Source organism: Limulus polyphemus, unplaced genomic scaffold, assembly GCF_000517525.1.
Source record: "Limulus polyphemus unplaced genomic scaffold, Limulus_polyphemus-2.1.2 Scaffold970, whole genome shotgun sequence".
NCBI lineage: Eukaryota > Metazoa > Arthropoda > Merostomata > Xiphosura > Limulidae > Limulus > Limulus polyphemus.
The window spans coordinates 154,618-167,363 of record NW_013666580.1 but is presented as its reverse complement, the minus strand read 5'-3'; the positions used below and the strand labels follow the sequence as shown (position 1 = coordinate 167,363).

The 12,746-nt window shown below is 30.8% G+C and overlaps 1 protein-coding gene across 1 annotated transcript in view; it reads right to left on the bottom strand.

Annotated features, from left to right (window-relative positions):
* The window catches only part of LOC106461488 (prefoldin subunit 5-like), a 26,303-nt gene that overhangs the window by 5,015 nt on the left and 8,542 nt on the right, over positions 1-12,746 (bottom strand). The window contains exons 2-4 of the mRNA XM_013921311.1: positions 9,140-9,274; positions 8,408-8,482; positions 2,755-2,860 (exon numbers count right to left, since the gene is read on the bottom strand). Of these exons, the coding sequence (XP_013776765.1) occupies positions 2,755-2,860; positions 8,408-8,482; positions 9,140-9,274 (316 nt within the window). The remainder of the gene's footprint in view (positions 1-2,754; positions 2,861-8,407; positions 8,483-9,139; positions 9,275-12,746) is intronic.

Here is a 12,746-nt window from a genome sequence, read left to right as displayed (position 1 = left end):
CAATCTGCTTTTGAAAAGTTCAAATCTTTTTTGTGTACTTACCCTGTATTAATGGCACCTGACTTTGATGAGCCTTTCATATTAGCTGTTGATGCCAGTGATTGTGGTGCTAGTGCTATTCTATTACAATCAGATGACAAAGGTATTGAACACCCTGTTTGTTGTTTTTCTAAAACGTTTAATTGTCACTGAAAGAATTATTTTACTGTAGAAAAAGAAACATTGGCTCTAGTGTTAGCTTTATAACATCTCAATGTGTATGTATCTGCATCACAACAACCTATTGTCATTTACACTGATCATTGACATTTTTAAACCAAATGAAGGGCAGAAACAGAAGACTATTATATTGGGGTTTATCATTACAAGAGTATGATTTGAAGATAATCCATGTCAAAGGGGTTGATAACACTTGTGCTGATGCACTCTCACGTGCTATGTAATTTTATGATCATAAGATTATTTGTATTAATTGTGTTGCATACTGTCATGAATATTGAAGTTTTGTAATCCTTAGAATAATGTATTATATATAATGTATTGTTGTCAATGTATATGTATTATATATATACAATATCTTAGTTAAAAATTGTCTAACACCAATTTTTAATTCTCTAAGGAGGGAGTTGTGATGGATTTGTTATTATATATTTATTTTAATATCAACATTTGTTTAGATTAAGTTTATATTTACAAACATGCATAGCTTATAGTGTTAAATATGTATTGCGAAATTCCTGCCTATTCTCTAAAATTGTAGAAGATTCTCAAGTGTAAGAATCAACAATATATGTATATACGCAAATGCTTAATGTAGCTCTGTACTGTTATGTAATCTGATTTTTCTAGAAACTCTACACATGCCTATAAATATAATCAATGCAATGTGGCAAAAAAAACAGTATTTATTATTAGTTTGCAATAGTTGGTGTGCTATAAACTTCAAAAACTATAACTGTGACTGTTATAATGCTTATCAATCATAAAACTTCAGATATTTGACCAGGAGCACTTACAAAGTTCGAACATTACAAATCATTTAACTTCAGTGGATTCTCATCGGACATTAGTATTTTTATGGAAATATTATATAAATTTATCATGCAAAACTCGGAATGCGTGGCTGGTGAATAACAAAGGACAAAGCTAGCTAGCTCTCCGTTAAGTGAATTTACCTACATCAACTCATAATTAACTCGCTCATCGTGAACCCCCAATAAGATATCAAAGAAGTTCCAGACTAGAAAGAAGACTTTATATTGCTCATGAGTTTGTTAAACTTTTGTTTGTAAATCCTTGTTTGTAATAACTATTATTGTAAATTGTATTGTTGTGTGTATATTAAAATGTATTTGTGTTAAAAAAAAAGAAAACTGTGTGTATCAATCTTGTTGGCAAATATCATAAACTGACTATTGGCTTTCACTTAACTGCTAAATCCAAAGTACAATTTAACTACTAAATTTAACTCAATTTCAGACCATTTGAAATTCTAATACGTAACAGGCCCCACACTGAAAGACAGTGCAATGGGTTACTGTGACTAAAGACAGCAGGTGCAAGACATGTGTGAGGGCAGGCACACACAAAGTAATGTTTTGTTGTTGTTTTTTCAAAAGTGAAGAATGGCCTGGAATATATATCTATATACATGTATAAATAGACAAGGTCAAAACAGTCTTGCTGAAAACCTCATATCAACAGCAGGTACTGAGAAGAGTAGAATGGGCTTAACACTTTCTATATTCCTCTCCCTGCTCAATGCTAATTCTGGGTAAGTATTCCCTGTGAGGCAAAAGCAGCCACTCAGTGGTTTACATAATATAAATATATATTGTTTGAATATGATAGTTGTGAGATCAGAAAAAAAGAAAGGATAAAAATAAACTCACCATCATGGTCACTGCAAACATAGAATGGTGATTGGAGCAAGATGATAAAGTCAGGGTAAGTAAAACCTCACTGTGGTTTAAGTAACGTGGGTCATCCACATTCCCACCTGCAAGATCTCATATACGGGATAGTGATGAGCTGTAGTCTAGAATTGGATACCAAACACATGAAAGTGAGATGTGGAAGAGCCACTAGGGACTGAACTTTGAAGACATGATAGACCAACAAATAAACCAGGAAAATAGAGACTTAGGCAGTAAGAAACAACAGAGGAGGTGTCTGAATGGATTGTGATAAGACGACCTGATAGATGAGACAAAAGATGGAAAGCCTACAGAATATTATCATCAGATAGAGAACACACAGACAGGGAAACTTCACCTCTGAATACCACATGCCAGATATAGATCAGGTATCCAGTACTGCTACCCACTAGAAAAGAGGCAGTGAAAAGTTTTGATCAAAGGATTGGTTGTCGTCAACCCAACACAAAGTGCCATCTGTGCTACACCCACCATGGATATGAAAATCCATATATGTATACAGGAGCCTTGGAGGGCTCCAAACAGACACAAGTCTGGGTAAGGTAAGGTGAGGTAGGAGGATGTCCAGAATCATGTGGGATCAAATGAGTCACAACGACTGTCAGAGATTAAAAGAAGATACCTGCAATGAGAGGCTAGAAACCACAGAAGGGGACACATCCACTAGGAATGAGAGACTCAAAAAAGAAAAGGTACATAGTAAATGTGGAAAACTTTCTTAAATTGGCAACTTCACAACTTATCACAAAAATTCTAAGGTAAAAGGAATGGTTGATGCTAAAAATTTATATTAACTTTGGTTATGTTATAAACTTACTTTCCCTGAGTGTAACTTTATCTTGTGCCAACTTCTGGACTTTGGTTATTTGATCACCAACAAATTTATTCTTCCTCTTAAAATAATCACTTGCTGCTGAAATATCCTGGTGAAAAATAATACTAATAAAAATCTGTACACACACTTTAATCAGGACTTAGAACAAACAAAGAGAAATGTGACACATGTACTATTTTCCTTTCTTCAGCTTTTCTTTAAGCTTAATGTTTTAATATTTATTTTTTCCAGTAAGAGTATAGATTCAAAAGGTAAATGCTTCGTTTTTGAATTTTTAGTACTTATCCTATAGAACTTTTACTTTAGTTATTAAAAAATTTGTCTGAAGGTCTAACTTTTGTTTTACTTAATATCTAATAAATATCTTGAGAAACAAAATAACTACAATATTTGTAAAAGTTTACGTACAATTTTTTTCTCGTGCTGTTTATGATTTAATCAGATGTATTGCTTTTCTTGTATTTCATTTATTTATCTATATTTAATTTCTTATTATACAGATATAGATTAGAAAACACACTTCTTAGTGGTTAATATAATATATATATATTATACTACTTCACAACTAGCAATTAAACTACTTATTGATACCTAGGTTTTGGCTTTCATTAGGGTATTTCAATATTTATGTAATCTCAAGGACAGTACATTAAAAAAATATAGAACAAAAGAAGTGAATATAAATGACATACTAAAAACATTAGCCAAATAATACTTGAATTAGTAAGCATTAAAAATAAAAGAATGTCTGTTCTTATTAATATATCATTGACAAAACTAAATTAAAAGCATGTAATAACACAAAAATCTTAGTTTAAACACAACATTACCTAAGAAAAATCATTATTTAATCACTGCATAAAATCAAATAAGATGTAATTATCTTTTCCAACCTCAAAATAGTCTATACTTTTATGTTACAACCACAATAAACACAGTATGTATGTTAGCAACAAATATTTATATTTATACAATGAACTATAGCATGTTTATTAAGTAGCAGTTTCACTATTATAAGAAATTTACAAACATTTTTTCACAAAAATCATTATTCTTTTTAATCTAAGATTTGCTAAAATTTCTATAGGCCATTTTTTTAACATCAGAATTCATGAATTTTTTCGCTCAAATGCAGTTCTTACAAAGTGGAATTTTATAAAACAATTAAATATATACATTTTAACTGCAATTGTTTGCTCTTACATGTTCTCACCCATACAGACTTCCAAAAACAGAGAACATATCAGCAACATCTGCAGTACAGAAATATTTCTTGTATCCAATGCATGCTTATCACACCTGCTTACCAGGAAACATGAAGAATGCCAGTTTTGTGAAAAACTGTATAGATATTCCTCTATTAAAAGATACAGAAATAACAGATTATAAGAGTCCTATAAAGAAGCCTGTAGTTATGGAAGTCATAATAATAAAAGATACACAAACCAAACAATATTCACTACTGAAGAAGTCTGTTATACATGTTTTCCTTTTTTACTTCAAATTGCAATCTTGATGGATCACTACAAACTAATATAGTCCTTTTCCACAAAACCAAAAAAGGACCATTAAAATGTAGCAAAAAATTAAAAACTCAAGGTTTATTTCAACACAATACAGAAGAGCTATGTCTAAAGCTTTATGAGTAACAGAAGACAGCAGAAGACACATGTAAGTTTATTATAAATTTCAGTAAGGCATGGTTGCACTTATGTATCACAAGGTAATTCACTAATGTCCTCAAAGAGTAAATACAAAGTGAAAAATAAGCTTTTTTAGAGCTTCCACTTGAGACTCAATAAACCAGAGGTTGAAACCCTCAACACACCACCTTGAAATTCCTGTTTAAAGTTGGGTGAAAATGGTAGTTGATTCAAAACATAGTCATGGAAACATAAATCCAAAACACAAGAATTCAGGTAATAAGAGAGAAGTTTAAGGTTGAAGACAGGTAAAACCAAGATATCTTCAACAATGCTGATTTACTACTTCAATAAGTAGCCAAGTAGTAGTAGTAAATCTGGCGCATGAATCATATGGTGCAATGCCTAAGATGATCAGGAATAGCCAATGAAATACTGAAGAATTCAAGATTATTTGATACTTTATACCATTATAAAGAGCAAGAAACATTGTGGTCCAAAAACAGTTTATCCCTGACCATCTCCAGAGATACATGCAAGAATTTTATTACATTTTGAAGTAGACATCTGAATCAACAAATACAGCCCAAGAAGTCAGTTACTGCAAATGGCAAAGAGGTTTGCTGGGAAGGGTGCATGAAGGGTGATGGGAGGATTGTGAAGCCTTCTTAAAGAAAGTGTTTTAAAAATTAATGCATTCTGATGCAATCTAGAGAAATTTCTGACAAAAGTTTACCATTCACATTAATGAAATAATTCTAGTTTTATAAATATTTTGCTTTATCACTCAAAGATATATAATAATAAAATAAATGCATATACACAACTTAAATATGCATAGTTGTTTATTACTATTTCCAAAATTTTATTTGTATAATTCCAATGACCACATGATCAGTTTTAATTCCTGTCAAAATCTTGTAATTTTCAAAATATTGCAAAAATATTTCAACAATACTGTTTCTCAACAACAGTTTTATAAATGCATCTTACTTAACATGTCTATAATTAGAACTTTAGTGTGTTTCATCTCCTCAATGACTCTTTTCCTAGCCTAAGTTTTTCTCATTGTATTTTTATTTCTTGTCAACACAGAAATATATATATACACATGACACCCTATTACTACATCTTAATTACAATTTTATTTATCTTTCATATTATACATTATTTATAATTCTATTTTAGCTGAGTCTCTGCACTTGTATTAATTTTTATTGGTTTGATTTGTTGGAATTTTGTGCAAAGCTACATGAGGCCTATCTACACTAGCCATCCCTAATTTAGCAGTGAAACACTAGAGGGAAGGCAGCTAGTCATCACCACCCACAGCAAACTCTTGGGCTACTCTTTTACCAATGAATAGTGGGATTAACCATCACTTTATAACATCCCCATGCTGAAAGATGAAGCATGTTTGGTGGGACAAGGATTCGAACTTGTGACCCTCAGATTGCGAGTTGAGCACCCTAACCACCTAGCCATGCCAGGCCTTTTTTTTTTGAGAGAAAATATTTAGTTCTAAGAGTCACTTCCCCAATTGGAAATTTCTTGTTTTAAAAACACAAAATCACATTGAATAGACATTCTCTGGTGCTATAACTACTATAAGTCTACTTTCTGAAAAATAAGAGACTAATGATAAAACAAAACACAAACGTAACAACAGGAAGCATTTATTAAATGTTTTGGAATCGTCATAATTCCATCATCAGTAATCTAAAGGTACAAAAGAAACAAATAATATTTATAATTACAAATAGAGCCTACAAACTTACTTCATCCTTTTTAGCTCTTCACAAAGAAATTACTTCCATACAAAACATTATCTTTCAAAATGGCTACCTTAGGCATTTCTCGGAGAAAATAACTTCCTCATTAATTTGTTTGTCAAACTACCTAAGATACATACTGTACTCAAACTTCCCTTATACAACTGTTTACCATATCTTGGGAGACAGAGCTCCCTTATCATGAAACAGTTTAAAAAGTTATGTAACACTTATTATCCCCAAATTGGCCTGAAAGTTATTATGAAACTTAATTTTAGACTAAAAACTTTTTTCTGCCACAAAGATTGTTTGCCAACTGTCCATTGTTCACATCTTGTCTACTTATACATGTGCGGAGATTCTAAAGCCTCCTATATTGGTGAAACCAAACATCACCTTGAAGAATGAGCATGTCAACGCATGGGCATATCTATAAAAACTGGAAGAAAGGTTACAAACCCTTCCAACTCCATTATCTATCAGCACAACACAGAAACAGGACATCCTATTTCTCTCTCAAACTTTAAAATTATTTCAACAGCCAAACATGATATCGAATTTCTTATAAAAGAAACATTATACATAACAACTCTTCTTCTGTCCCTAAATAACACACAGTCTTCACTGGATTTAAACCTATTTTAACTATTTCACTTGTGCCTCAGTTTTCATTTTCTCATATTATATTTGTATACTGAATTGTTTATTTCTTATGTGTATATTTCTGTTGTAATTATAAATACTTTTTGTTTGTTTTGTATCTCCAGATTACTGATGATGGAATTATGATTCCAAAATGTTTAATAAATATTTCCTGTTATTACATTCGTGTTTTATCATTAAGACACGTTTTCCAAGAAATAAGTCGATTACTAACAAAATCTAACAATAAAAAATTAAATTCTCAAAAGTACGAGCATGGGGTAGTGTGAAAATGTTTATCCTGATATGAATGATACTAACCACAGAAACATATGTAACATTTTTGTTTAACAAAGGTACAAGCTATTCATTTTCTCCTAAAAAAGATACAAAAGTCCCATATCTCTGCATTAACGTAATCTATTACATTCCATAAATTATCAGAGCCACAAAATTTAAAAAGCATAAGTACTGGAAAAAAGGGAGCAAACCTTAAGAACCAAGACTTCAATTATGAGTTGATGGCTGAGAAAATGTGTTGAAGACCTTAAGCAACAAAGGAAACTGAGAAGTGAGCACAGGTATGACATTATAGCAGAATCTGTGCCCAAACTAGGCCTCAAACTCTTAAAATGTAAGTTGGGTAACAGACTGGTCATTAATGATGGGTTGAGATCAAACCTCCTCTCACTCGAGAGCTGAAATACTAACTTGAAGGTAGTCACAAGGCTCAACTCCTATAGTAATAATATTGGCCATGCGAGTCTTGGAAGATGGCATCAAAACTTCTAACACAAAGAAATTAATGACTTGATATAAAAAAGATTTAAATTAAACTGAAAATTATAAAGCAAACAATACCAAGCAAATATGCCACAAACTCAAAGTCCTAAATAAAATAAACACTTTTAACAACACAATGAGAGAATACTATCTACAAAGAGTACTCAGGGGTGTAAGAATACTCTCAAGAACCATAAAAACTTGTCTTTTAACTGACATTATACAATGTAATACAAGTAATGAGACTGTATTTAAAACAAATTTGGGCTGTCTGTTTTTATAGATGCACAAAGTATGTTTAGCTAGTCCTGAAGCATGGGGAAATGGGCCTTTAGCAAATTTTAACTAGTTTACTAGCACTGAGTTGTAAGAAAGATAACTTATCTCAGTCAACTTGTTTTTCACTTCTCTACATATAGAATTGTCATTAAACCTAGTAGTAATCTTCCACTAATCAGATCTTCTATAATAATTTCCTTCTCTGTAGTCATTGATATATATTAAAGCAAAACCTAAGTGTCATACTCACATACAGCTATACTAACAGATTTAGTACTGCATTGATAGCACTGTCCTTTTCAGATAACCTTATCTAGCCTCCCATTATTTGTTTAGCCTTAAGATTATTGCTTTTAATTTTAATTCAAACCTCTTCATTCCTCATCCAGCTGCTTTCAACAATGACAGTTATTTACATGTAGGTTATTGTTCAATAAGATAATATAATTTATGCTTACACATGCATTTCAATTACTATTTATTTCAAGAACTCGTGTAGTAAGTATGCAGTTTTACCTTTTCAACATAGTAGCCTGTCCCCACGTCACACAACACCTTGTCAACATCACTGAAGTGACCCAAAACATACATCTACTGTACAGTTAAGGCATATTGCAGATTTTCATTCTCTGTCTCAGTGGTTTCCAAACTTTTTTCACTAACAGCACCCTAACCCACTTACCTTGATTTGTGTGATAACCCTGCTGCCACATGTTTTTGTATGTTCTTAATTATACTTCATTTGGTGTAACTCTTACGACACCACTAGCAACTTACCATGATACACAATTTGGAAACCACTGTGTTATCTTCTCACAGAAAATACACAACAACATCCAGAAAGATACAATTAAAATGATGTCTTTTCATTAATAGTTCCAAAAGTATAGTATTTTTAACAAGAATGCACAGTTGACATCAATTTTTCTGTAGACATAGATTTATTAACTTTAGAAAATAATCCAGAGCAACACTTCTAAGATTGATGCATTCTGGATTCACAAGGAGCCTACTTGTATACTAAATCATTTTCACCCATACAGGTTTCAAGGAGCATATAAATTCATAAGTAAAATTTCTTCTTCATAATTTTTAGTACACTTTCAACTTTTTTTTTTGATCTTCTTAAACATATATTGCAGGGTGTTTAAGAGTTAGATGTAATGCATGCTACAAGGAAATGAAAATCTATTGTAGCTCCAAGAAATCAATTACACCTTATAAATGTAAAATAAAGAAAAAGGATCCAGATCCTGTAAGTGGCACTAGTATTTCCTTTCCCTTGGTGTCTGGAGTCAGCTTTTCAACACATTCTTTTGAGTCCTGGAATTTCCCATGTGCTGCTCTTAATTGTTGAAGAGAAGAACTAAAAAGCTCAATCTCCTAAAGGACAAAAAAAAAGAAACCAAATGAAGACGTACAAGTTTTTTTCACATCTTAGCCTGACAAACTTTTAATTCTGTATTAACAAAGCATGTATTACTATTGCTTCTAATTTCTTCATCCCCGAACATCTATTGTGATCCATCATGATCACATTATTCATATTCACAACTTAATATCCTTAAGAAAAACTAGACTTTTTAGTTGTCACACAACAATGATCAGCAACTACCTTTGGCCTAATTTTCAAATGGCAAAAAAATGATCATTTATTCAAAGTTTGAGAAATGTTCAATTTCGGATAATTATACTGATGTAATGGGCTCTTTTTAGCTTGCATTAATTTTTATTCCTATTTATTGTGAATGAATTGTGTCTTTGGTACATTCTGTCATATTACTTTTTCATGTGTTCTAAGCATTGTGCCACATTGGCTTGATAAGTGTGAATATCAAACACAAACACCTACATTAAATCTTTATTTTTTTGAACAAGTTCAGAAATAGTTTTAGTTATTCTATTTAATGAAAATTATTCATTCCTTATTTTGTGCCAAAATTTAAGTCATATGCAATAAACTGTCTTAAGAAGTTTTAACCCATCATTTTCTTAAGCTGGTCATCCATTTTAACAACTCTCAACTGTTAGCTATCTGTTAAAATATTTATTTTACACTGCATTTGAATTTCCATATTTGAAATATTGTAAGAAATATTAAAATAGATGAAGTTACTTTCTAATTCTAAACTGTTATACGTGAAATTATATAGACAATGTAGTACAAAATCTATAACAAACTGCAAATACAATTAATACTATTATGTGAGTTTCTTCCAACAAATTATCAAATACTACTTTACTGAATAAACAAATTATTTGTTAAAATAATAGTCCTTAGATTTCATACGATAAAACTTGTCAAGATTCTTCTCAGAGTATATGGTATGTAATATATAATTCAATGAAAACAATTTCACATTGACCCTACAAAAATAAAGATAGTATAACATTTACTATTTGGCATGAAAACTTGTGATGAAACTAGATGACACCTTTGCAGATATTAAAATTATTCATAAAGTGAAAATTGAAATATTAAAATCATGGTAACATGGTAAAATTCTTTAGCTAGAGACATTTCAGAATTTTTTGTACTTCCACCATCAGCATGAAGAACTTAAAAGATAATTAACAACTTATATACGTATAAAATCATCATGCAAGAAGTTGTTGATATGAACAGAAAGAACACATTAAAATGATTAATGTTTACATTTTATAGTACAGATTAGAAGAAACTATAGAAACACAATAGCATGCTGAGAAATTGATAAGCCAAACAACTTAAGGCTTACTGTACTATGCAGTATTTATGCATCCCTGTGACAGTCTTTTGTTTTCCCATTTCAGTCCTTCCTATCTAGCTAGAGCTAGTCATAATTAAAGGAATCCTGTTTATGTAAATAAGTTAACAAGAGTGTTATGTATTATCAGACTGTTGTTAGTATACATTTAATTTCTGACAGACACAGTTAAATAAGCAAGTTATTCAACAATTAACATTTTTTTAAGCAAATAAAAGAATAATCAATATTAACTAGCCATAACTTTTCACTGAAACAACTTTATCCTAAGTAATTCTTGATATTTATAGTTTGTAATATGTAAGCAATGTATTAATTTAAAGCTATACTACTATTTGGACATATAAGAGCAGAATTCATAAATATTGTTGCACAAAGTCATGCCAACAGTAGTAATAGCTAATATTTGATTACTTGGATACTATAAATGTCCAAAAATAGTAATAACCATAACTACTGATTAGATGATTAATTTTCATGAATCTTGATAATAATAATGAATACTATATATAACAACAATATTTTGATGACTGGGATAGCTAGAGTGATCAAAAACAGTAACAATCAGAAACACTAATTTAAACAAACACACACACACTATTATTAAGGGAATCATCACATCTTCTCTTAAACTCTTGTAAGGTGATGGACTCCACAAATGCTGGTAACAACTCATTTAATAGGAAGTCACCCTGTTAGAAATATAAAATTCTCTTCACTAGTGCCTAGCATGTCTTTTTCCAAATCTTAAATTCCTGTTCTCTCATCCTATTGACTTCAGAATGCAGTACAATGAAATCAAAGGCCTTTATCTTATGGATACACTGTATAATTATGAAAACCCCAATGAGATCACTCTTTAACTTCTTTTTCCAAGAAAAAATTACTTGTAGATTTTAACCTATTCTAATAAGATGACCCTTCTATTCTCAGAATCATCCCTAGTTCAACATCCTTTCTTAAGTGAGCAGACAAAAACTGCAAACAAATTTCCAAGTGAAACCTAACTAGTGACATGTAAGGAGATAATTACCCCTTTTGTATCACAGAAAATAATTTATAACTGAGTGTAATATTTCATCTAAGTAATGAATAGTAAGGATATTATAAATATTAATATACTCTGTACTATTATCACAGGAATAATATGTAGACACCATAACAATTCTTGTGAACTCTACAAAAAAGCCAAATAGTAAACTTCATGCAATTTTTCAAGAAAATAATGTATCTATAGTAAAGAACAGCTAAGAGTAATAAATATTAGACAAGAACAGTCCAAGAAGAGCTCAGTTTAAATGTTAATGTTTTTAGTCCTTTTAATACATAACTTGTAAGGCTGAGAAGAATAAGCAAGTTTTTATTTTTTATATATTTATAATTTATATAATTTTAATATTGTATTTTATTTTTGCCAACAAATGAATAAATGTACAAAATAACTTCCCTAATCTTTTGTTAATCAAAAATATTTCATTTGGTATAATTGGCCTAGAAATTATGACAACCAAAAATTTGCATAAAAAACTAGCCCCTTCTGAAGCTTGGAATCAATAACCCCAAGTAATATGACTGTTTTGAGACTGACACATTATGGATTTCAAGCCCAAAGCAGACAGAACTCCACTAACTCTAAACCAGGACTTCCTCTTTATCAAATTCTTACACCAGTGCTTAACTCTTTCAGCATGGGCTCGGTCCCTGGCTCCGACCTCGTAACCATTTTGTGCTTGATATAGTTTTCATGCTATAACTTTTAAATTAGTAAGCAAATGTTAACAAAATTTGGCAGATTATCAGTAAACATTACAATGCTTTCATACGCAAAATATAAAATTATTTTATTAAGTCTTAAGGTTTGTAAAGCAATGTTTTTCTCATGCCTTTTTTTCTTTTCACATGTTGCCCATCTGTCATGCAAAGTAATTTTCATTTTAAGATTAAAAATACTTTTATGCATCAGAAAATTTTCCAACTTCACATGCAAATTTCTTTATACTGTCCAGATAGTTATCAAATATTTCTTAAGAAAAAACTTCATATTTTATCAGTTATTGTCAGTAATTAATCTCTGTACGGGTTCGGTAGATTTGACCAATCTTGCAACC